General features: G+C 47.2%; 1 protein-coding gene across 2 annotated transcripts in view; it reads left to right on the top strand.

Annotated features, from left to right (window-relative positions):
* The window catches only part of LOC144602200 (ethanolamine kinase 1-like), a 276,197-nt gene extending 252,766 nt beyond the window's left edge, over positions 1–23,431 (top strand). For both annotated transcript variants that reach the window (XM_078414971.1, XM_078414970.1), the window contains one exon: positions 23,147–23,431. In XM_078414971.1, the coding sequence (XP_078271097.1) occupies positions 23,147–23,219 (73 nt within the window). In that variant the 3' untranslated portion in view covers positions 23,220–23,431. The remainder of the gene's footprint in view (positions 1–23,146) is intronic.
* Positions 23,432–25,851: the final 2,420 nt, after the last annotated feature.

Raw genomic sequence — 25,851 nt, 5'->3', positions numbered from 1 at the left:
TTGGGACGATTGAAGCTCCCGTAGCTGGCGGTCAAAGCCCCCGTGTCGGGGCAGTCGAAACTCCCGCGTCGGGGCGGTGGAAACTCCCGCGTCGGGGCGGTGGAAACTCCCGCGTCGGGGCGATCGAAGCCCCTGTGTCGGGGCGGTCGAAACTCCCACGTCAGGGCGGTCGAAACTCCCGCGTTGGGGCGGTCGAAACTCCCGCGTTGGGGCGGTCGAAACTGCTGCAGCTTGGAGTCCCCGATGTCGGTCTCTCACCAGAGACCACGGGCTCTGTGATGTTAATGTCCCGCAGGCTCCCATGGTTGGAGCCCCAAAGACAGGGATTGGGAACTCCGTGATGAAGCTCCCGATCGACCTCCAGCAAAGGCCACCAACTCCATGATGTTAGGCCGCAGTGCAGACGGAGAAACGATACGGAAAAAATCGCATCTCCGTCGAGTTTCCCCCAACTCCCCCCACCCCCCCCCACCCCCCACATAAAACAAGCTAAAGAACACTAAAGAAACAAACATTTAACACATACAAAGCAGACACAAAGAAGCAGAGGACAGACAGGCTGTTGGCGAGGCATGAGGTATTCTGATGATAACATACAACAAAAGCTATTCAACATCACCACCAAAGTGTTTTGCAGTCATGTTATCTATTCTTTCCTTGGCCCAAGCATGTTTAGTATTACATGCCGTAACTAATTAGGCTACTGGAAAATGAGAGTGGAGGTAGTGTGGACTTCATCAGACTTGCCGTGTGAGCTCAGACTGCTCTGCCTACAACTCCTCTTGACTCACTGCCAACGTAAACAGGTAAACTATTTTTCCTGCTTCCAACATTCTTGTACGGACGAGAGAAGAATTTACTGCCTCCGCATTTGAACTGTATGCAGATTGAGCGTGGGGTTGTGTATGCACAGAAGCCAAACTCTAAATCATTAGTCACGGAGTCATGCTGCACAGAAATAGTCCCTTCGGCCCATCTTATCCACGATGCCCCATCTACACTGGTCCCACCAACCCGCTTGCGCCCATATATTCCCCGTAAACCTATCCTATTCCTATCTGTACACTGTGGATCGCTCAATTGTAATCGTGTATTATCTTTCTCCTGACTGGATATCATGCAACAAAAGCTTTCCACTGTACCTCGGTACACATGACAATATACTAAACTAAACTAAACTAGACTAACCAAACCTAAACTAAATTAAACTAAGCCATTCATGTACCTGTCCAAGTGTCTTCCAAATGCTATTCTAGAAGACGTGCTAATATAGTAAATCTGCCTCAACTACCCCCTCTGGCAGCTCGTTCCACATACCTCCCACCCTCTGAATGACCGTCAACAATAGAGCATAGAACATAGAACAGAGCACAAGAGCACAAGAAGAGGCCCTTCAGCCCACAATAGTGCCAAGACCTTCGGCAAGCACAGCAGTATAATCAAGGACAAGTCACATCCTGGTCACCCTTGTCTCCCCTCTCCCATCAGGCAAAACGTACAGAAGTGTGAAAACGCACACCTCCAGATTCAGGGACAGTTTCTTCCCAGCTGTTATCAGGCAACTGAACCATCCTACCACAACCAGAGAGCAGTGCTGAACTACCATCCACCTCATTGGTGATCCTCAGACTATCCTTGATCGGACTTTGCTGGCTTTACCTTGCACTAAACATCATTCCCTTATCATGTATCACTGTAAATGGCTCGATTGTAATCGTGTATTGTCTTTCTGCTAACTGGTCAGCACTCAGCAAAAGCTTTTCACTGTACCTCGGTACACGTGACAATAAACTAAACTGAACTGAATACGTGTCGTAGTTGGTCATCTCCCCAACCCATACTTTCTCCAGAACCACCATGAATGCCTTCTCATGGAATATAAAACCGGAACAGCGCAACACAAGAATTCAGCCCACAATGTCTGTGCCAAACATGGATGCCAAGACCAACTCTGACCTGACTGCATAATCCATATCCATGTACTTCTCTCAGATCTCCTCACAACCTCTGATGTTCCGGAGAAAACAATCCGATCTGTCCAGCGCCCCTCTGTAGCTAATACCTATGAATCCAGGTATCATTGTCATGGCCAATTCATTTGTCACCTCGGTACGTATTTTAATGCAAGGGGCCTGATGGGTAAGGCAGATGAGCTTCAGGCATGGATATGATTCAGCTGCATCTCGCCCGCAGTCCATTTGTCCTTTTTTGTTTGTTTTTTGTCTTAATTGTAAGTGTTGGATGTGATGTAGTGTTTTTTGTGGTTGTGTACTATGTGTGGTGGGGGGGGGGGGGGAACTGTAAAACTTGTCTCTTCCGTACGGAGACGCGACCTTTTTTCTGAGTGGTCTCGCTGCGGCCTACCATCGGCCAAACCCCTGGAGTTGACGGCCTCCAGCTGGGACCACCTGGGCTCTGGTTCGCAGAGCCCGCGGACCGGACTGTACTAACCATCTGCGGAGCTGGCTGCCTTCGGAGGCTGTGGTGGCGCTGCGAGTGTGACTGCGACTCGCCTTCGGAGGCTCCGGAGGCTTCGGCCGCGTGGACATCGGAAGCTCGCAGGCCCCTGGGTGGGGGCCGACTTCGGGAGCTCCGACGGCGGCAGCGTCTTCGCCCGCCCTGGATCGCGGGGCTTGGGTCGAACCGCTGCGGACCTTTCACCTGGAATAGGCCGCGGGATTTTCCACTGCCTTGCGGGGGCTTCAATGTCGGGAGCCCCGACCGCCGCGACGTGGCAACTTCAACAGCCTGACCGCGGGAGAAAACGGCATGGAAGAGAAAGATATTCTGGCCTTCCATCACAGTGAGGAGTTGACTGGAGGAGATTCACTGGGATGAATATTTTGTTTTAAGTTAGGTTTTGTGATTGTGTGTTTTATTGCTTTCTTTTTTATTGCCTGTGGGTAACGGAATTTCGTTCAAAAACATATTTTTGTAGGACAATTTAGGCCATTCTATTCTATTCTATTCTATTCTATGTATGAGCGACTGGGACGTTGTAGCCATGCTGAAACCTGGTGAAGGGTCGGGCAGGACTGGCAGCTCAATGTCCCGGGGTACAGGAGCTTCAGGAGAGATAGGGGTGAGGGGAGTGGGGGGGGGGGTTGCATTGTTGGTTCAGGAGGATGTCACAGCTATGTTCAGAGGTGACAATATGGATGCTTCATCAAGTGAGGCTATATGGGTGGAGCTGAAGAACAAAGCGAGTTGGGCCGAAGGGCCTGTGGGCGAGTTGGGCCTAAGGGCCTGTGGGTGAGTTGGGCCGAAGAGCCTGTGGGTGAGTTGGGCCGAAGGGCCTGTGGGTGAGTTGGGCCGAAGAGCCTGTGGGTGAGTTGGGCCGAAGGGCCTGTGGATGAGTTGGGCCGAAGGGCCTGTGGGCGAGTTGGGCCGAAGGGCCTGTGGGCGAGTTGGTCCGAAGAGCCTGTGGGCGAGTTGGGCCGAAGGGCCTGTGGGCGAGTTGGGCCGAAGGGCCTGTGGGCGAGTTGGGCTGAAGGGCCTGTGGGTGAGTTGGGCCAAAGGGCCTGTATCACTGAATCACTCAATGATTCTATGACTCTAATGGAGACGAGTGAGTGACCAGGCCCTGGTCTGGGGTCCGACTGATCCTTGATTATGATGTTGGCCTTGCCGAGGCAGTGTGATGTAGATCAAGTCCATGGAAGGGAGGTTGATTTGTGTGACGGTCGGCCAGTAATGAAAGAATCGCTGTATGGCCTGGTCAGAAAAGTTGCAGACATGGTTCCGATGGACCTGTCTCCCCTGTCCCTCAAGAAATTAGACCCTAAGAGTATTGGGAAATGGATCCAAAGAGTAAACATTTTCTGTGCATCATTTAAAATCTACAGTGAAGATATAGGGTAAAAGAGGAAACAAAATTCTTTGGTTAGACAAAGGGATGTTTCTTGGATATATTAACCACAAAGACTGTCTTTCTTGTGTGCTAGTGTGTGTCATGTGGCAAGTAATGTAAGCGTGTGTTGGGAGAGGCCTGTCAATTGTGGCTCGCTGGTTGCACCCTCACTCTGAGCCAGACGGCTGAGGGTACAATCACTGCTCCACAAACGTGAATGAAAGAGTCACGGTTATGCTCCAGCAGAGTACTGAGAGACCGCCACGCACTGAGAGACCGCCACGCACTGAGAGACCGCCACGCACTGAGAACCGTGGGAATGCCGAGACACCAGGAACTGCAGGCGCTGGAGTCCGTAAAACACAGAGTGCTGGAGGAACTCAGCGAGTCAGGCAGCATTTGAGAAGACATAGACATAGGCATAGACATAGAAAATAGGTGCAGGAGGAGGCCATTTGGCCCTTCGAGCCAGCACCGCCATTCATTGTGATCATGGCTGATCATCCACAATCAGTAACCCGTGCCTGCCTTCTCCCCATATCCCTTGATTCCGCTAGCCCCTAGAGCTCTATCTAACTCTCTTTTAAATTCATCCAGTGAATTGGCGTGTGTTGGGAGAGGCCTGTCAAATTCACAACTCTCTGGGTGAAAAAGTTTTTTCTCACCTCAGTTTTAAATGGCCTCCCCTTTATTCTTAGACTGTTGCCCCTGGTTCTGGACTCCCCCAACATTGGGAACATTTTTCCTGCATTTAGCTTGTCCAGTCCTTTTATAATTTTACACGTTTCGATAAGATTCCTTCTCATCCTTCTAAACTCCAAGCCCAGTCTTTCCAATCTTTCCTCATATGACAGTCCCGCCATCCCGGGGATTAACCTGGTGAACCTACGCTGCACTGCCTCACTAGCAAGGATGTCCTTCCTCAAATTAGGAATGGACAGGTGACGTTTCAGACTGAAGGGTGTGGACCTGTAATGTTGCTTGCATCATACCAACAGCACAGTGGTGCTGCCGGTGGAACTGTGCCTTACAACGCCAGAGTCCCGGGATTCATCCTGAACTCGCATGCTGTCTGCAAGGAATATAACTTGGGATTAAGTTCAGAATATAGTTACCTGGGTGCCATATGCATAGGGTTTGATTTTCTCCAGTAACGTACTTGTAAATGTAATTACATCAAACTCCTTTATTACTTAAAGAGAGTCATTATCTTGTTTAAACTGGGTCCTCGAAACAGAAATGCAATCTCCAACAGTTATTTAATCAAAACAGCATTCATTTGTCACATTGCCTCCTCTTGCATTTTACTTCCATCCTGCTGCTATGGACTGTCAAAACTGCCACGTAGGTTGTTTACATGGGATTACCATGAATCAGCCAACAGAAGGCATCCAGATTGATCATCTCCCTAGTCTTAATCAAATTACCAGGACATGCCCTGTACAATGCAGGCACAAGGAACTGCAGATGCTGGTTTACAAAAAAAAGACACAAAGTGCTGGCATAACTCAACGGGATAGGCCGCCTCTCTGGGGGACGTGGACAGGTGACATTTCAGGTCGAGACCCTTCTTCAGAATGATTGTAGTGAGGACATCGAAAGCTGGCTTTGTATCAACCTATCACTCTTCCAGCTTCCTCTCTCCCCTCCCCCCACCCCACTCCAATCAGTCTGAATAAGGATCATAGAAACATAGAAAACATAGACAAGAGGTGCAGGAGGAGGCCATTCAGCCCTTCGAGCCAGCACCGCCATTCAATATGATCATGGCTGATCATCCACAATCATCGGGTACAAGGTATCACCAATCGATTTTCCTTTTGAATTTGTGTTTTGTTCTGCAGCCAACCTCAGTAACATCTTTCAAACTCAGCTTGTCTTCTGCAGAATGAAGAAGGGTCCTGACTCGAAACGTCACCTGTCTATGTTCCCCAGAGATGCTGCCTGACCCGCTGAGTTACTCCAGCACTCTGTGACTTTAGTTTAGTTTAGTTTTGTTTAGTTTAGAGATACAGTGCGGAAACAGGCCCTTCGACCCACCGGGTCCGCGCCGACCAGTGATCCCCACACATTAACACTATCCTACACACACTAGGGACAATTTTTACATTTACCAAGCCAATTAACCTACATACCTGTACGTCTTTGGAGTGTGGGAGGAAACCGAAGATCTCGGAGAAAATCCACGCAGGTCACGGGGAGAACGTACAAACTCCGTACAGACAGCACCTGTAGTCGGGATCGAACTCTGAACTCTGGCGATGCATTCGCTGTAAGGCAGCAACTCTACCACTTTGCCACCGTGCCGCCCTTTGTCTCCATTCCATCAGTTGAGTGTAACCTCTTGCATGCTCCCATCAACGTCTTTCTTTTTTAATGCAGACATTACAGCTTTGAACCTTAATGACAGCATTTGACAAAGTGTGGGTTAGGAGATCAGAAGCACATTGAAGATTCACAGACAGAACTTGACCGAGTCTAATTAGAAGTTGTAGTTTTAGAGACACTGCGTGGAAGCAGGCCCTTCGCCCTACCGAGTCCGTGCCAACCAACAATCACCCGTGCACTAGTTCAATCCTACACACAGGGGACAATTTACAGAGGCCAATTCACCTGCAAAACTGAAAATCTTTGAAACGTGGAAGGAAACCGGTGCACCCAGAGAAAACCCACACGGTCACAGGAAGAACGTGCAAACTCCGTACAGGCAGCGCCTCTAGTAATTGAATGGAGCACATTCATCCATGCATTGATGTCTATGGTATATTCTTAAACTCCTGCTAATTTCACTTGATAGTTATTGAGTCATCGTCATTTAGCACGGAAACAGGCCCTTCAGCCCATCTTGCCCACGCCAACCAAGATGCCCCATCTACACTCGTCCTTCCTTATCTTCCCGCATTTCATCCATATCCCTCTAAACCTTTCCTATCCAGGTAGCTGTCCAAATGTCTTTTAAATGTTGTTATCGTATCTGCCTCCTCTGGCAGCTCGCTCCATGTACCCACCACCCTTCGTGTGAACCCTCTTTTCATATTGTCCACGTGTTCAAGTCTTACAAAATTCTAATCAAAGCACATGTGACCATATCCTGGTTCAAGAATTATTACCAGGAATTATCTCCTTTATTATGTCATTTTAATTTCTTTAAATTAAAGAGAGCAATCCTGCTTAAAAATTGGTTAAAAAAAAGAATAGATCAAAGGACACATGAAATGTAACTGTCGAGCATTTCACAAATAAGACCGCAGAGTGGAAAAGAGTTTTCAAAGGAGTGGGAGAGAACTGCACTCTGAATTAAAATAATTATAAGCTATCGAATGCAGTTCAGGGCTAGAGTGCTGCTACATCATTAAACTAATACCCTTAATATTACAAAAACAAAGAATGAATTACAGCGCTTAAACTAAAGACTGAGAGCAAAAATCCACAAGCACTTTGTAACCCACAATGGTACATTGGTTAGGCAACTGTGGCACAAAAATTATAATCATTGTCTAATTTTAAATGCCCTTAAGCTGCGACTAATTCAACGCATTATGAAATGCAGTAGGAATGCTGTGGGTAAAAATTCCTCCAGACCCTGTGAGTTGTGAACTTTTCCTCTGTTGACAATTTCCAACTCTGCCTTGGGTATGGTCTGGTGGGACACGTTTACAGCTTCTGCTGAAAGCACCAGGCAGGAGTTGCTAATGAACAGGATTATAATCACATCACGCACAGCAGCCTGAAGAATTCCGTTTGTCCCAGCCACCGCGTGTTGCGTGAAGTCAGTCTCCCGCCTACCTTGCAATAAGGACCCAGGTGGAAGGTGAGGGATGATGTGGGCCAGACATGGATGGAATAGCTTCAACCGGAGAAGGTGGTGGGTGTATGGAACAAGCTGCCAGAGGAGGTGGTTGAGGCTGGGACTATCCCATCGTTTAAGAAACAGTTGGACACATACATGGATAGGACAGGTTTGGAGGGATATGGATCAAGCGCAGGCAAGTGGGACTAGTATAGCTGGGACATTGTTGGCTGGTGTGGGCGAGTTGGGCCGAAGGGCCTGTTTCCGCACTGTATCACACTATGACTCTATAACTCTAAGGTAACGGCTGCAAATGTACTGGGATATTGCAGCGAGAAAAGAAAAGACACAAAGTGCTGGATTAACTCAACGGGTCGGGCAGCATCTCTGGAGAATGTGGATAGGTGATGTTTTGGGTCGGGGCCCTTCTTCAGAATGATTGTAGCACGAGGTAGAAAGCTGGAAGAGTGGTGGCAGTGGGACAAAATTTGGCAAGTGATAGGTGGGTGTAGGTGGTGGGGGGGTTGAATGGCAGATGGTTAGACAAAGGCCAAAGATGAAAAAATTTTAAACAGTGAGGTAAGGAGAGAAGAGACATAAAATGTGAAGCCAGAGGATGGAATAGGGATGGGGGGGGGGGAGAGTGGGGGGGAGGGAAAGATGGGTGCACATTCAGATGGGGCACAGAGAAGAAAGGGGGGAAATGAGGGAAGGGGCTGTCTGTAGGTTATTTACCTAGAATTGGTACATAGAAAGGGTCGATAGTTGTACACTGTACACTGTACACTGCAAGGGCCAGGAAGCGAGCAGGCAAGATCATCTCTGACCCCTCTCACCCTGGCCACAAACTCTTCGAAGCACTCCCCTCTGGAAGGCGACTCCGGACTGTCAAAGCAGCCACAGCCAGACATAAAAACAGCTTTTTTTCCCCACGAGTTATAGTTCTACTCAATAACCAAAGTCTGTAGTTTCTTTTTTGCTCTGGTTTATTTTCACCCACATGTTTAGACCGTAATGGTGTATCCTTATTGTTTTGATGTGTTTATGCTTTGTCCTTAATTGTTAACTGTATGTTTGTGTTGTCATTTGTGAGCGGAGCACCAAGGCACATTCCTTGTATGTGCACATACTTGGCCAATAAACTTATAAACGTATTCATGATAGTCAGAACCTTGTTCCCAGGGAGGAAAAAGTCTGATTCTAGATGGCGCAGTTTTAAGGTGAGAGGGGAAATGTTTACAGGAGATGTGCAGGCCAAGTGTAGTACACAGAAGGTGGTGGTTGAGGCATTTACAAGGCTTTGAATAAGCAGATAGATGTGCAGGGAATGGAGGGATATGGATTGTGTGCAGGCAGATAAGATTTGGTCTTGGCATCATGTTCAGCACAGTGTGGGCCGAAGTGCCTGTTCCTGTGCTGCACTGTTCTGTGTTCTATGTTCTGGAAGTCTGTGATTCCCAAGTTAATCCATGGAAATTCTGAATGCACAATATCCAAAATAAAGGAATATTGTTCCACGATTTAGCTCTGACAAGCCTCACCTTAATGAGCACAAAGTCCAAGCATTCCTGTGGTTTGCAACCTCCATAAGCAATGATTTTTCTTTTATTATCCATTAATATTGCAGACAGACCTCAATTGACCACTACCAAAACAGTCAATAGCCAAGAACGGCTTTTTCTAAACCATGACAAGTTAATTAATCACGTTTCACAGTGGCAGTCCAAGAATGTAATGAATTATTATGTAAAGTGCAATGTAAGTCAGCGTTGAAGTAGTTAAATAGGGAATTGTAAGTACTGCAAGCAATTATACAGAAGGCACAGGGCTGCTGTCAGCATGTAACATGGCAGTAACCTGATCAAGGAGTTTATGTGGTGCCTTAAACCACAAGGGCAAAGGTCCTTTAGTTTATTCATCAGCTGAACCCTGCAAGTGGACAACTGTCAATAAGTCACTTTGTACTTTTTAGACCACAAATAATACATATATATATGTGTGTGTGTGTGTGTGTGTGTGTGTGTGTGTGTGTGTGTGTGTGTGTGTGTGTGTGTGTGTGTGTGTGTGTGTGTGTGTGTGTGTGTGTGTATGCGTGTATGTGTGCGTGTGTGTGTGTGTGTATATGTGTGTGTGTGTGTGTGTGTACGTGTGTGTGTGTGTGTGCGTGTGTATGTATGTGCATGTGTGTGTGCGTGTGTTTGTGTGTGTGTGCGTGCGTGCGTGCGTGCGTGCGCATGTGTGTGTATGCTTGCGTGCGTGCATGCGTGCGTGCGTGCGTGCGTGCGTGTGTGCATGTGCGTGCGTGCGTGTGCGTGCATTTGTGTGTGCGTGCGTGTGTGTGTGCGTGCATGTGTGTGCGTGTGTGTGCGTGGGCGTGTGTGCGTGCGTGTGCTTGCATGCGCGTGAGTGCGTGTGTGTGCGTACTTGCGCGCGCGTGTGTGTGTGCGTGTGTGTGTGCGTGCCTGTGTGTGTGCATGTGTGTGTGTGTGCGTGTGCATGCGTGTGTGTGTGTGCGTGCGTGTGTGTGCGTGTGTGCGTGTGCATGCGTGTGTGTGTGTGCGTGCGTCCGTGCGTGTGTGCGCGTGTGCGCGTGTGTTTTATATCACCAGATTCCCCAAGGTTTTACAGCTTAGTTTTATTCAGTGTCAGAGTGAGGAGGAAAGGCAGAGAGGTGGACATTGAATGGAAGGAAGGATGGCAACTATTAACAAGATGGAGGGATTGGAGGAGGAAAAAAGAACGTAAAGAATTTGGAGAATAAAGAGCACGCTCGATGAGAAGAGGGCAAAGTAAAGAAGGCATGTGAGACCAAACACGAGAGAGGTCCAGCAAAAGAGGGCGGCACGGTGGCGCAGTGGGTAGAGCTGCTGCCTCACAGTGCCAGAGACCCGGGTTCCCTCCTGACCTCGGGTGCTGTCTGCATGCAGTCTGCACGTTCTCCCAGTGACCGCATGGGTTCCCTCCAGTGCCCCTCCTCCCACATCCCAAAGACGTGCGGATTTGAAGGTTAATTGGCCCTCGCTAAATTTCCCCTCATGTGGAGGGAGTGGATGAGAAAATGGGATAGCATAAAACGAGTGTGAACGGGGATGGTTGGCATGGGCTCTGGTGGGCTGAAGGGCCTGTTCCATGTGGTATCTTTCAATCAATTGGTCAAATGATGGCGGTGCCAGGTATCTTCAGCTGCCACCCAATGATAGTCAGGTCATAGAAACATAGAAACATAGAAAATAGGTGCAGGAGTAGGCCATTCGGCCCTTCGAGCCTGCACCGCCATTCAATAAGATCATGGCTGATCATCCAACTCAGTATCCCGTACCTGCCTTCTCTCCATACCCCCTGATCCCTTTAGCCACAAGGGCCACATCTAACTCCTTCTTAAATATAGCCAATGAATTGGCCTCCACTACCTTCTATGGCAGAGAATTCCACAGATTCACCACTCTCTGTGTGAAAAAAAACTTTCTCATCTCGGTCCTAAAAGACTTCCCCCTTATCCTTAAACTGTGACCCCTTGTTCTGGACTTCCCCAACATCGGGAACAATCTTCCTGCATCTAGCCTGTCCAACCCCTTAAGAATTTTGTAAGTTTCTATAAGATCCCCCCTCAATCTTCTAAATTCCAGCGAGTACAAGCCGAGTCTATCCAGTCCGTGGTACATGCAGAGGGAAGGTGGCAAGCTGACACTTCGCTGATCATTGATGGGTGTGACGCAGTTCTAACGAAGCTGGATTGTTAAAACCAATGAAGAACATTAATGACTCATTATAACTGTGGAACGACACTCGATTGAATTGTAACAGGATGCAAACCTGCACAGACCCCAAAGAACATTGAAGCAGAGTCATAGTTGTCATAGCATCCAACGGCACAGAAACAGGCCCTTCGGCCCAACACGCCCATACCGACCACCATACCCCATCTACACTAGTCCTATTTGCCCGCGTATGGCCTATATCCCTCTAAACCTGTCCAAATGTCTCTTAAATGCTGTTAGAGACATAGTCACACAGCACAGAAACAGGCCCTTCAGCCCGACTAGTCCATGCCGCCCAAAATATGCCGTCTATACTAGTCCCACCTGTCTTGAGTTTGGTCTATATCCGTTTAGACCTTCCCTATCCATGTACCTGTCCAAATGTCTTTTAAATGCTGTTAGATAATATCTGTCTCAACTACCTCCTCTTGCAGCTTGTCCCAGATAGCCACCACCCTCTGAGTGAAATGTTTCCCCTCAGGTTCATATTAAATCTTTCCCCTCTCACCTTAAACCTATGCCCTCTGGTTCTGGATTCCCTCACCCTGGGAAAAAAAGACTCCTTGCATTCATCCTATCTAATGCACATGATTTTATGCACCTCTATAAGATTTATTCTTGAGAATAACGAAAACAATAGACAATAGACAATAGACAATAGGTGCAGGAGTAGGCCATTCAGCCCTTCGAGCCAGCACCGCCATTCAATGCGATCATGGCTGATCACTCTCAATCAGTACCCCGTTCCTGCCTTCTCCCCATACCCCCTCACTCCGCTATCCTTAAGAGCTCTATCCAGCTCTCTCTTGAAAGCATCCAACGAACTGGCCTCCACTGCCTTCTGAGGCAGAGAATTCCACACCTTCACCACTCTCTGACTGAAAGAGTTCTTCCTCATCTCCGTTCAAAATGGCCTACCCCTTATTCTTAAACTGTGGCCCCTTGTTCTGGACTCCCCCAACATTGGGAACATGTTTCCTGCCTCTAATGTGTCCAATCCCCTAATTATCTTATATGTTTCAATAAGATCCCCCTTCATCCTTCTAAATTCCAGTGTATGCAAGCCTAATTGCTCCAGCCTTTCAACATACGACAGTCCCGCCATTCCGGGAATTAACCTAGTGAACCTACGCTGCACGCCCTCAATAGCAAGAATATCCTTCCTCAAATTTGGAGACCAAAACTGCACACAGTACTCCAGGTGCGGTCTCACCAGGGCCCGGTACAACTGTAGAAGGACCTTTTTGCTCCTATACTCAACTCCTCTTGTTACGAAGGCCACAAGACTAGAAGATGGTAGAGTAAAGTGGAGGCATGAGAGAGGAGCGGCACGGTGGTGCAGCGGTAGAGTTGCTGCCTTACAGCGAATGCAGCGCCGGAGACACGGGTTCCATCCCGACCACGGGTGCTGTCTGTACAGAGTTTCTATGTTCTCCCCGTGACCTGCGTGGGTTTTCTCCGAGATCTTCGGTTTCCTCCCACACTCCAAAGACGTACAGGTAGGTAGGTTAATTGGCTTGGTAAATGTAAAAATTGTCCCTTGTGGGTATAGGATAGTGTTAATGTGCGGGGATCGCTGGTCGGCGCGGACCCGGTGGGCCGATAGGGCCGGTTTCCGCGCTGTACCTCTAAACTAAACTAAACTAAAGGGCCTGGGCGATTTTTTAAGCAACTGCTGGCAACTGTCAAAGTCGTATCAAATCGCCAAATTTTTCTTTTACCCGACGACAATGACCACGACAATGACCACGACAATGACCACGACAATGACCACGACAATGACCACGACAATGACCACGACAATGACCACGACAATGACCACGACAATGACCACGACAATGACCACGACAATGACCACGACAATGACCACGACAATGCCGAGTCAGGTCGATACAAGTTACTGTTTTTGTGAAACTTGCACGTTGTCGAAGTGTATAAGAGTTATGGAAATGCCGCATTTGACTTTACATTACTTGATAGGTTTTTTAACCACAATAATCTCAAATCACTGACCCTCCCACAGTTCCTATTTCAAACAAGTACAAAAATATTCAGTCAAGAGTCAAGAATGTTTTATTGTCACGTGTCCCAGACAGAACAACTAAATTCTTACTTGCAGCTGCACAACAGAATATGTAAACATAGTACACTGTAAACAATACGATAAATGAGAAAAAAATGTTTAGTGTGTGTGTAAATATATATTGTTGAGGCAGACATTATAGATACATAGAAGGTAGACACACAATGCTGGAGTAACTCAGCGGGACAGGCAGCATCTTTGGAAAGAAGGAATGGGTGACGTTTCGGGTCGAGACTCTTCTTCAGACCCGAAACGTCACCCATTCCTTCTCTCCAGAGATGCTACCTGTCACGCTGAGTTACACCAGCATTTTGTGTGTACAGTACCTTCGATATAAACCAGCATCTGCAGTTCTTTCCTAAACATTATATATACATACATACACACATGTGAATATGTGTATATATATATTTACTAGACCAAGTGGACCCGTTGGGCCCAAACCTCTCCTGCATTGGTGAAGCACCCTCTCCTCTCCCCCTCCCTCCCCCTCCCCCTCTCCTCCCTCCCCACCTCCCGCCTTCCTCCCCCCCTCCCTCCTACCCTCCCCCTCCCTTCCCCCTCCCCCCTCCACCCCCCCTCCCCACCCCTCCTCCCTTCCCCTCCCCTTCCCCTCCATCCCCCTCAACCCCCCTTATCCACCCTCCTCCCTCCCTCCCTCACTTCCCCTCGCTCCCCCCCTCCCACCCTCCCCCCTCCCTCCCTAGGAGATAGATTTTAACTTTAAAATGTGAATTAATTTAAATTATAACACCGATTTTAATGAAACTTCTTGCATTAGCATCAAAGGGATGACGGTGAGTAAGGTGGGCCTAAAATTGTTGCGCTTTCGTGTACCCTTTTAGTTGTAGTTCAGGAACAAACAAACAAACAAACGAGAGTTTTAGTATATAGATAGACACACACGCACATAGTTACACATAAGAAACAAACAATAGTGGTGCAAAAAGACGAAACCAATGTCTTGAAGACTAAGCAGTTCAGAGCTTATTTGTAGTGTTTAATAGCCTGATGGCTGTAGGGAAGAAGTTGTTCCTGAACCTGGACGTTACAGTTTTCAGGCTCCTGTACCTTCTTCCCGATGGCAGGGGTGGAATGAGAGCGTGGCCAGGGTGGTGTGGGTCTCTGGTGATGCTGGCTGTCTTTTTGAGGCAGTGACTCTGGTAATTCCCTTCGATGGTGGGGATGTCGGAGCCGGTGATGGACTGGGCAGTGTTCACAACTTTTTGCAGTTTTCTTCGTTCCTAGGCGTTGAAGTTGCTGAACCAGGCCGTGATGCAACCAGTCAATGTGCTCCCTACTGTACACCTGTAGAAGTTCAAGAGAATCCTCTCTGACATACCGAATATTCTAATAATACGTGCTCCCACTGTAATAGAATTATGCTGGAATTTCCAAGAGTGTTCTGTAATATAATGTTACAACCCACACAGCAATTTTAATGTACGACTGTGAATAGTCAGTAGCATTTTCCTTACTTCGCACCAATATCTTTAATGAGATGCCAGGATCTGCAGATGCTGGTTCATCTAAAAAAAAAGACATAAAGTGCTGGAGTAACTCGGTGGGTCAGGCAGCATCTCTGGAGAACATGGATAGGCTCCAGAGAAGCTCTGAAGAAGGGGCTCGACCCGAAACGTCACCCATTCCTTCTCTCCCGAACTTTGTGTCAATCTATACGAGATTCTTTTGGCTGAACTCTGGTGACTGAAGGGAGGGTGTGGCACCAGAATAAAAGCACGTGCCTTTAGAATGGAGATGAGGAGGAATTCCTTTAGCCAGAGGGTGGCGAATCTGTGGAACTTGTTGCTACGCACAGCAGTGGGAGCCAAGTCATAGGGTACTTAATAGCAGAGATTGATATGTTCTTGATTAGTACGGGTGTCACAGGTTACGGGGAGAAGGCAGGAGAAAGGGGTTGTGAAGGAAAGATAGATCAGCCATGATCAAATGGGCCAAATGGCCTAATTCTGCCCCTATGTCTTATAGAGCCATAAAGTCATAGTCACGCAGCGTGGAAAAAGGCCCTTCGGCCCAACTTTCCCACACTGACCAACGTCCCATCTACACTCGTCCCACCTGCCTGCGTTTGGCCCTTATGAGTCTAAACCTGTCCTATACTTGTGCCTGTCTAAATGTTTCTTAAGCTTTGAACATGACTATTCATATGAACATGAATTATTCAAATTTTCACTGTGCTCCGTATAATGAAAAGCAGGAAGCTGCCCATCAGATAGCAAGTGGCCTTGGAGGGCAGTGAAGTGTTTTGTCATGCCCTGGGAAGTGGCGATGTGAGAGTTGTGGTTTAGTTTTGTTTGGTGTGGGCAGCACAGTCATTGCTTTCTGATGTCCACACTTCACACTGCTGGAGAACAATAGAACAGCTCTGTTGTCGCCTTGCATTCACACTGCAGTGGGATATTAGACGTTCATATCTCCGACAACGTACTCCAGGCATCCACCAATTAACTGTAAACTGACCATGACGACATCTTTAGGAGGAGTTCAGTTTAGTTTATTGTCACGTGTACCGAGGTACAGCGAAAAGCTTTTGTTGCATAGGATCCAGTCAGCAGAAAGACCACACAAGGGAAGTGATAATTCGTATCCTTTCTCGTTCTTTCTTTTGCATAAGTGATAAGAGACAAAAACCTAACAGACAACTATGAAGACTGTGCAGATAGGAACTGCAGATGCTGGTTTATACAGAAGAGAGGCACAAAGTGCTGGAGTATCTCGGCAGGTCAGGCATCTTGTTTTGGTCTTTTCTTACCCCCAGTTGCCACCCCTCTACTTTCAGTCTGAAGAAGGGTCCCGACCCGAAACATCACCCATCCTTTTTCTCCAGAGATGCTGCCAGACCCACTGAGTTACCCTAACACTTTGTGTCCATCTTTAGATAATACAAAGAGTCTGGTGAAGCGACATTTAAAGTATTGTGTTCAGTTCTGGGCACCATGTTATAGGAAAGATGTTGTCATGTTGGAAGGCAGAGAGTTTTACGAGAAATCTGCCAGGACTCAAGAGCCTGAGCTTAGATTAGTTTTGTTTAGAAATACAGTGCGGAACTGAGTTGAAAAAACTCAGTTGGAACTGAGTTGAAAAAACTCTGAGGTAAAAAAACTTTTTCATCCAGAGAGTTGTGAATTTGTGGAACTCTCTGCCACAGAGGGCAGTGGAGGCCAATTCACTGGATGAATTTAAAAGAGAGTTAGATAGAGCACCAGGGGCTAGTGGAATCAAGGGATACGGGGAGAAGGCAGGCACGGGTTACTGATTGGGGATGATCAGCCATGATCACAATGAATGGCGGTGCTGGCTCGAAGGACCGAATGGCCTCCTCCTGCATCTATTGTCTATGTTTCCATGTTTCTATGGTCTGCCCCCGACCAGTCCGGGCGATTGAAGTCAGGAATGGGAAACCCTGACTAATGGTACTCCTTGCCAGTTGTTGTCGGACTGGAAGCAGCTAACGCACCACAGCCATGCAACTTAATCTGGTCTGTTTCACAAACCAAGCAACTGAATTGTTTTGTGCCAATTACTCTCCCTATTAAGAAGTATCCTATTCCACGTAACTTTAACGGTAATCATTGCGGTATAAAGAAAATTCAAACAGCATTTTGGGCGTGTCCGTAGCCTTGATGTATTTTCATTGTTGCTTTGGCTTCTGTTTCGGTTACATTTTTCTTTCATCACCAGGGTCTTGTGTAATTCCACCCTGGTCTTCAAATTTATGCTGTTACCAACTTTAAATGGAACAAATATCACTCAAACTTCAGTGAAGTTGCCACTGATTTCTTGTTTCCTTATGTTTCATCAGTGTTAACTCATTTCTTTGCCTGAGAGCATTTAAAGGGTGGTGGGTATGTGGAACGAGGTGCAAAGGACGTGGTTGAGGCAGGTACTATAACAACATTGAAAAGACGCTTGGACAGGTACATGGATGGGAAAGTTGAGAGGGATATGGGCTAAAGGCAGGAAAATGGGACGTATAGATGGTCGGCATGGACAAGTTGGGCTGAAGGGCCTTTGTCTGTGCTGTATGCCACCTGACCATCTACCACGGGCTGCTGGAGGAGGTAGTTGAGGCAGGCACTATAACAATATTTAAATATTAATATAAAATGTTTAAAATGTTGTTATACTACCATGGATAGGAAAGGTTCAGAGAGATATGGGCCTCACGTGGGCAAATGGGACTAGTGTAGATGGGGCATCTTGGTCAGCATGGGCCGGTTGGGCCAAAGGGCCTTTTTCCATGCTGTATGCCTGTATGACCATAACTCTCAATGCTGGAGTTTGGAACTTTATTGCAAAGATCCAGATAGCAAGGAAGTTCCATTAGGCTCTTTCTCCTGACTAGTGTGAGTGCACAAGTGTTGCTACAACTGATCTTTCATCCAATTTTCCATTATGATTATCCATTGGGAGACTCAGCACGAAATCTAATCATTTGGGAGAATCCCACGTAATCCCAACTCTGTCCATGGTGATGTGCAATCAGGGGAGTTAAGAGTCATCACTCAATACAGCACAGAAACAGGCCCTTCAGCCCAACTCATCCATGCCGACCGAGATGCCCCATCTAAGCTAGTCTCATTTGTCCATGTTTGACCCCTAATCCTCTAAACCTTTCCTATTAATGTACCTGTCCAAATGTCTTTTACATGCTGTTATAATAACTGCCTCAATGACCTCCTGTGGCAGCTTGTTCCATGTACCCACCTGTGAAATGTTGCCACTTAGGTTCCTATTAAATCTTTCCCCTCTCACCTTACACCTATGGGCGGTCACGGTGGTGCAGCGGTAGAGTTTAGATTTAGATTTTTTAGATTTAGCGACCAGCGATCCCCACACATTAATACTAACCTATACCCACGAGGGACAATTGTTTTACATTTAACAAGCCAATTAACCTACAAACCTGTATGTTTTTGGAGTGTGGGAGGAAACCGAAGATCTCGGAGAAAACCCACGCAGGTCACGGGGAGAACGTACAAACTCCGCACAGACAGCACCCGTAATCGGGATGGAACCCGGGTCTCCGGCGCTGCATTCGCTGTGAGGCAGCAACTCTACAGCTGCATCACCATGCCACCCTGACAGATTGTTCTTGACTTTGTGCCCCTAAGTCACTTCCCATTCCTGGCTTCCCCTATTTCCTCTCATTCCCATCCACCCTCCTGAACTCTGCTGCCTGACATCAATTGTACATTGTCCATCTTCACGATCGGGGCCATTCAGAGCACAGATACAATGTGGAACCACTCTGGTCTGTACTGCTCAGTCCCACACTGGAAAGAAAGAGCACTTATCAACAGAACAATCAGATAACTAAAGATCTACTCAGACTGCCGCCTGGAAACAGGCCGATATAAATAAACATAAGGTCAGTTCACAAAAGATCATCAGGTTGAAATCACTTTCTGAATCACAGAACACATATCCACACACATTCTCAAATCATTCATGTGTCAAATGACTCTGAGAACAAGGAACTGCAGATGCTGGTTTACACAGAGGACACAGAATGCTGGAGTAACTCAGTGGGTCAGGCAGCATCTCTGGAGAACATGGATAGGTGACGTTTCACAGAGTGCTGGAGTAACTCAGCAGGTCAGGCAGCATCTCTGGGGAACATGGAGTTATAGAGTCATGCAGTGGAGGCAGTCATAGAGTGGAGACTTGCCCACAGTGGCCACCATGTCCCATTTACGCTAGACCCACCTGGCTGCGTTTAACCCATATCCCTCCAAATATGACCTATCCATGTACCTTTATTTCTTAAACGTTGCAATAGCCCTGCAACTACCTCCTCCAGCAGCTCATTCCATTCACTCACCACCCTTTGTGTGAAAACATTACCCCTCAGATTCCAATTAAATCTTTCCCCCTTCACCTTAAACTTATCATCTGGTTCTCAATTCCCCTACTCTCGGCAAAAGACTGTGCGTTTACCCGATCTATTCCTCTCAAGGTTTTATACACCTCTCTCAGATCATACCTCTGGAAGATCACCACACCTCATCCTCCTGTGCTCCAAGGAATAGAGTCCCACCTGCTCACTCTCTTGCTATAGCTCAGGCCCTCGATTCCTGGCAACATCCTCGTAAATCTTCTCTGTGCCCTTTCCAACTTAACAACATCTTCCCTGTAACACGGTGCTCTAAACTGAACACAATACTCTAAACGTGGCCTTGCCAACGTCTTATATAACTGCAACATGACCTCCCAACCTCTATACTCAATACTCTATACACAATACTCAATACTCAAAGGGCGATCATGGTGGCTCAGCGGTAGAGTTGCTGCCTTACAGCAAATGCAGCGCCGGAGACCCGGGTTCAATCCCGACTACGGGTGCTGTCTGTACGGAATTTGTACGTTCTCCCTGTGACCTGCGTGGGTTTTCTCCAAGATCTTCGCTTACCTCCCACACTCCAAAGACGTACAAGTTTGTCAGTTAATTGGCTTGGTAAATGTCAAAATTGTCCCTAGTGTGTATAGGATAGTGTCAATGTGTGGGGATCGCTGGTCGGCGCGGACCCAGTGGGCCGAAGGGCCTGTTTCCGCATTGTATCTCTAAACTACTCTGACTGATGAAGGATGAACATGGATAGGCGACGTTTCGGGTTGGAACCCTTCTTCAGACTGTAGAAATCTGAAGAAGGTTCCAGACCCAAAACGTCACCTATCCATATTCTTCAGAGATGCTCCATGGCCCACTGAGTAACTCCAGCACTTTGTGTCCTTGTGTCTTGAATGACCACAGGTTGGGGTGGTGGGATGCAGGTACCTGCTATCCTCTCTCACTGTATCAAAGTCATACCCTGGATGGTAATCCTGCCACACAACTACTTAATCTGCAGTAACTAGATGGAGCCATTCTCTGCCTGAACTAGACTAACAATTTAAGGCAAAGATCATACTTAAAAAATCAATTTATTTAATTATACACATGACCAAAATATTGAAAACCCGTGAAAAAGTTGTGCTTGTGTTGAGAAAGGTGTCAAAGTTTAACCACATCACGCTAAAAGCATTTCCTACTGGAGACCATGATTCCTTCCAGGCGGCACGGTGGCGCAGCAGTAGAGTTGCTGCCTTACATCGAATGCAGCGCCGGAGACTCAGGTTCGATCCTGACTACGGGCGCCGTCTGTACGGAGTTTGTACGTTCTCCCCGTGACCTGCGTGGGTTTTCTCCGAGATCTTCGGTTTCCTCCCACATTCCAAAGACGTACAGGTTTGTAGGTTAATTGGCTGGCCAAATGTAAAAATTGTCCCTAGTGTGTGTAGGATAGTGTTAGTGTGCGGGGATCGCTGGGCGGCGCGGACCTGGTGGGCCGAAGGACCTGTTTCCGCGCTGTATCTCTAAATCTAAATCTAAAAATGGGGGTGGCATGTGGTAGAAAGTATAATTATTGAGCAAAACCCAAAGCACTGGAGGAACTCAGCAGGTCAGGCAGCATCTGTGAGGGAAGAAGCAATAGTGAGGAGAGGAGGTGAATGAGGACTTGCGGCCAAAGGTACAAAATAAAGAGAATCATGGAGGAGAGAACAGGAGGAGAGAATTATTAGATAGCTGGGGGTTGGAATCTGCAAAGAACAGGTAGATTTGCATTGTGTCATTCCAGGGGAATTGGGCGGCACAGTGGCTCAGCGGGTAGAGCTGCTGCCTCCCAGAGCCAGAGACCCGGGTTCCATCCCCACCTCTGGTGCTGTCTGTCTGTCTGTGTCTGTGTGCAGTTTGCACGTTGTCCCTGTGACCGCGTGGGTTTCCTCCGGGTGCTCCGGTTTCCTCCCACATCCCAAAGACGTGCGGATTTGTGGGTTAATTGGCCCTCTGTAAATTGCCTCTAGTGTGCAGGGAGTGGATGAGAAAGTGGGATAACATAGAACTGGTGTGAATGGGTGATCGATGGTCGGCGTGGACTCGGTGGGCCGAAGGGCCTGTTTCCATTCTTCCAAAAAGAACGAAGAAAAAACGATAAGAAGTGTGAGTGAGGTGGGAAACAGCCGAGAATAGCATGAAGGTAATGGTAATAACGCAAAGGTCTACTGTGTAGGGAGGAACTGCAGATGCTGGTTTATACTAAAGATAGACACTAAATGCCGAAGCAACTCAGCGGGTCAGGCAGCGTCTCTGGTGAAAAGAAGTGGGTGACATTTTGGGCCGGAACCGTTCTGTAGACTGAAGTATATAGGTGGGGTGGGGTGGGGTGGGGTGGGGTGGGGTGGGGTGGGGTGGGGTGGGGCGGGGAGGGGAAATCTGGAGGCGAGGAAAGGCCAGAACAAATCAGGGCAGGCAACAGATGACCTCTGGAAGGGTGGAACCCTTAATGGCTCATTGGTTTAGTTTAGTTTAGAGATACAGCGCGGAAACAGGCACTTCGGCCCACCGAGTTCATGCCGACCAGCGATCCCCACACACTAACACTATCCTACACACACTGGAGACAATTCACAATTTCACCAAGCCTATTAGCTTACAAACCTGTACATCTTTGGAGTGTGGGATGAAACTGGAGCACCCGGAGAAAACCCACGCGGTCACAGGGAGAACGTACAAACTCCGTACAGACAGCACCCGTAGTGAGGATCGAACCTGGATCTCAGAGGCTGTAAGGCAACAACTCTACTGCTGCGCCACAGTGCAGCCTTGTTAAACTGTAGCAGGCTAATGAATTCTGGCTGAATTCATCCTCTGGAATCTGTGCTGCCTCTCCTCTGGCGTCTGGAATGTACAAGGGCACTCTGCACCCACACTGGAGATGGCAGCATGGAGGATACATACAACACTCTGTACAAATGGTACCTTAACAGTAAGGGAGTGCTAAATGTGAAGATGTTTGCTTTAGCAAATCCATGGTCGTTCAAGTCATGGTAATCGTCAATTAGCTCCAAAGTTGCAAGCTGAAGCCAGATTATTGAACAGGTGTGTCGTATTAACGCAGCGCTCACTTAGCACTTATTTTCGCCTTTTCTTCCCCGAAATAACTGCCTCAGGATTTCATCGTACTTTCCACACGAGACCCCATTGTGCGCATCCTGAAAATGAGAAGCTACCCGTCTCCTTTCAGCACTTTGAATAAACAGATCACAAGGCAAGGAAGTGAAAGGAACTGTGTAGGAAGGAACTGCAGATGCTGGTTTACACCAAAGATAGACCACAAAATGCTGGAGTAACTCAGCGGGACAGGCAGCATCACTGGAGAAAAGGAACGGGTGACGTTTTAGCCCGTGACCCTTCTACAGGCTGAGAGTCAGGGGAGAGGCAGTCTAGAGATATGGAAGGGTAAGGTGTAAAAATGACAGATCAAATCAGTCTGAAGAAGGGTCTCGAGCTGAAACGTCACCCATTGCTTCTCTCCAGAGATGCTGCCTGTCCCGCTGAGTTACTCCAGCATTTTGTGTCTATGTTCGATTTAAACCAGCATCTGCAGTCCTTTCTTACAGATGAAAGCCGACGATGATCAGGAATGGTTCATTTTGAGCTGAGGGGAAGGTGACAACCGGGAGATCGAGTCGGCTTAGGTGGACTGAGCGGAAGTGTTCAGCGAAACGATCGCCGAGCCTGCGTGGACTCTGAGCTCAAGTCCAAGGTTTTGATGTCAGTGTGGTCAACTTTGCCTGACGTTGTACCACCTTGTAATCCACAGGTATGCAAGAGAGCGATTCCAGGAGTACTTCAAGAGGAAAGACGAATTCTTGGCCTTGAAGCTTCCGTGTTGATGCAAAGAAAATCTGTAACTCACCCACTGACGTGGGAAAGATGGAACAGTATGGAACCAGTTAACGGTACTCAAGGAGAAAGTATTCTACCTACAGTCACAAAGCAGAAGAATCAAGTGTTCCTCATCATTGAATACGGATTCACTGGATCAGTAACTACAATAAAGACAGCCTTCATTACTTGAACTGAATAAAATAGAAATGGTTTCAAATCATTGTATTATTTGTATTTTTCATTTATATACATGCTGCATGTCATTAGGCATAGTCCACTCTTACCACCAATCATCTTTTTCTTTCATTTGCAATTTAAAATAGTTTAGTTTAAAGATACAGCATGGAAACAGGCCCTTCAGCCCACCGAGTCCACGCCGACCATCCATCGCCCGTTCACACTAGTTCTATGTTATCCCACTTTCTCATCCACTCCCTACACACCAGGGGCAGTTTACAGAGGGCCGATTAACCTACAAACCCGCACGTCTTTGGGATGTGGGAGGAAACCGGGGGAACCGGGAGGAAACTCACACGGTCACTGGGAGAACGTGCAAACTCCGCACACACAGCACCCGAGGTCAGGATCAATGGCCAGTCGTTTCTCGCTGTCAGGCAGCGCCTCTACCCACCGCACCATTGTTATTGGCCTGTTACTGGTAACGCTTTTGTAGACAAAGAAGTGCCTATAAACTATCAGGTAATTAAAATGAACCGCATATATTGGTTTACACAAAGATTGACAAAAAATGCTGGAGTACCTCAGCAGTCCAGGTAGCATCTCTAGAGAACATGGACAGAAGTCATAGGGTACCAATCTGAAACGTCACCTATCCATGTTCTCCAGAGATGCTGCCTGACCCGCTGAGTTACTCCAGCACTCTGTGAAACGTCACCTATCCATGTTCTCCAGAGATGCTGCCTGACCCGCTGAGTTACTCCTACACTTTGTGTCTATCAATTGAAACTGCGTTTATCTTTTCTTTCAACTACGCCGTGTAGCCATACGTTTTACAGCAATTAGTAAATAAATAAATAACTTGGCTTCCAAAGAGACATTTAAAACCGTGCAAGTTCTGGAAAACAATTAATAATTGGAAATTTGCACTGTTAATCAATTTGTGAAGGGGAAAGATGTATAGCAGGTATAGAATTCTTCATCAGATCCAACTTCAGTTATAGAGTCATAGGCCCAACTTGCCCACACCAGCCAACATGTCCTATCTACACTTGTCCCACCTGCGTGTGTTTGGCCCGTATCCCACTAAACCTGTCCAATCCATGTGCCTGTCTAATTGTTTCTTACACGTTGCAATAACCCAGTTCTGACCCATTTGATCTTACTTATTCAGATTGCTGATGTAAATTTATATATTTTATTGAAAGGAGACATTTGACATGGGAATAGGACCACACACCTTCACAATAAAGATAAATTACTATTAAATAACAGATGTGAGTCCCACCGGAAATTGGAGGAACATCACCTCATATTTCATGGGTAGCTTGCAGCCCAGCGGTATGAAAAATTGACTTCTCCAACTTTAGATAGTCCCTCTCTTCCCCTCCTCCTTCCCAGTTCTCCCTCTATCTTCCTGTCTCCACCTATATCCTTCCTTTGTCCCGACCCCCTGACATCAGTCTGAAGAAGGGTCTCGACCTGAAATGTCGCCCATTCCTTCTCCCCTGAGATGCTGCCTGACCCGTTGAGTTACTCCAGCATTTTGTGATTAAATAACAGATGATTCTTTGCATTTGTGACATTTCTCCCTACATTTGTAAGTTCTGTTATAGTCTTGATATAATTTTCTTATGGACAATGTATTGTAAAATGTGCCCGCATATAACCTTGCGAAAAGTCTTTTTAAGTTCATACAAAAGCAAATTTTATTTCCAACGCAAATTAAATCCTTGAAACACTTTGGATTCTTTCAAGATTTTTGGTTTATCAGTGGTGCAGCGGGTAGAGCTGCTGCCTCACAGTGCCAGAGACTGAGGTTTGATCCGACCTTGGGTGCTGTCTGTGTGGAGTTTGCACGTTCTTGCCCAAGATGCAGGACAGAACGCCACAGGAGATCCTGTTCCCTGTGACTATCAAACTTTACAACACCTCCCCCTTCTGTCATGGGATAGACTGACACTGACTCCCCTTCCCCCCTCCACAATCTTTGCACATCCCCCAAATCTTTTCACTCCTCACTTTAATTTCCTGCTTCATGTATTTTGTGTTTTAAGACTGTTGGCAGATCAATTTCCCTCCTGGGATAAATAAAGTTCTGTCCTATCGTGTCATATTGTACCGTTCTTCCTGTGACCGTGTGGGTTTTCTCCGGGTGCTCCAGTTTCCTCCCAAATCCCAAAGACATACAGGCTTGTAGGTTAATTGGCTTCAGTAAAATTGCCCCTAGTGTATAAGGAGTGGATGTGAATGTGGGATAACATAGATAAATGGGTGATCGATGGTCGGCGTGGACTCGATGGGCCGAAGTGCCTGTTTCAATGCTGCATGTCTAAACTAACCTACAACAATTAACCTTGGAAACATCACCTATTCACGTCCTTCTCAGATGCTGTCTGACCTGCTTATTCCAGCACTTTTTGCTCAAGATTCGAGCACCTGCAATTCCTTGGGTCTAAC

Source organism: Rhinoraja longicauda, chromosome 18, assembly GCF_053455715.1.
Source record: "Rhinoraja longicauda isolate Sanriku21f chromosome 18, sRhiLon1.1, whole genome shotgun sequence".
NCBI lineage: Eukaryota > Metazoa > Chordata > Chondrichthyes > Rajiformes > Arhynchobatidae > Rhinoraja > Rhinoraja longicauda.
The sequence above is the reverse complement of the archived record's forward strand: the minus strand, read 5'-3'. Positions and strand labels throughout refer to the sequence as shown.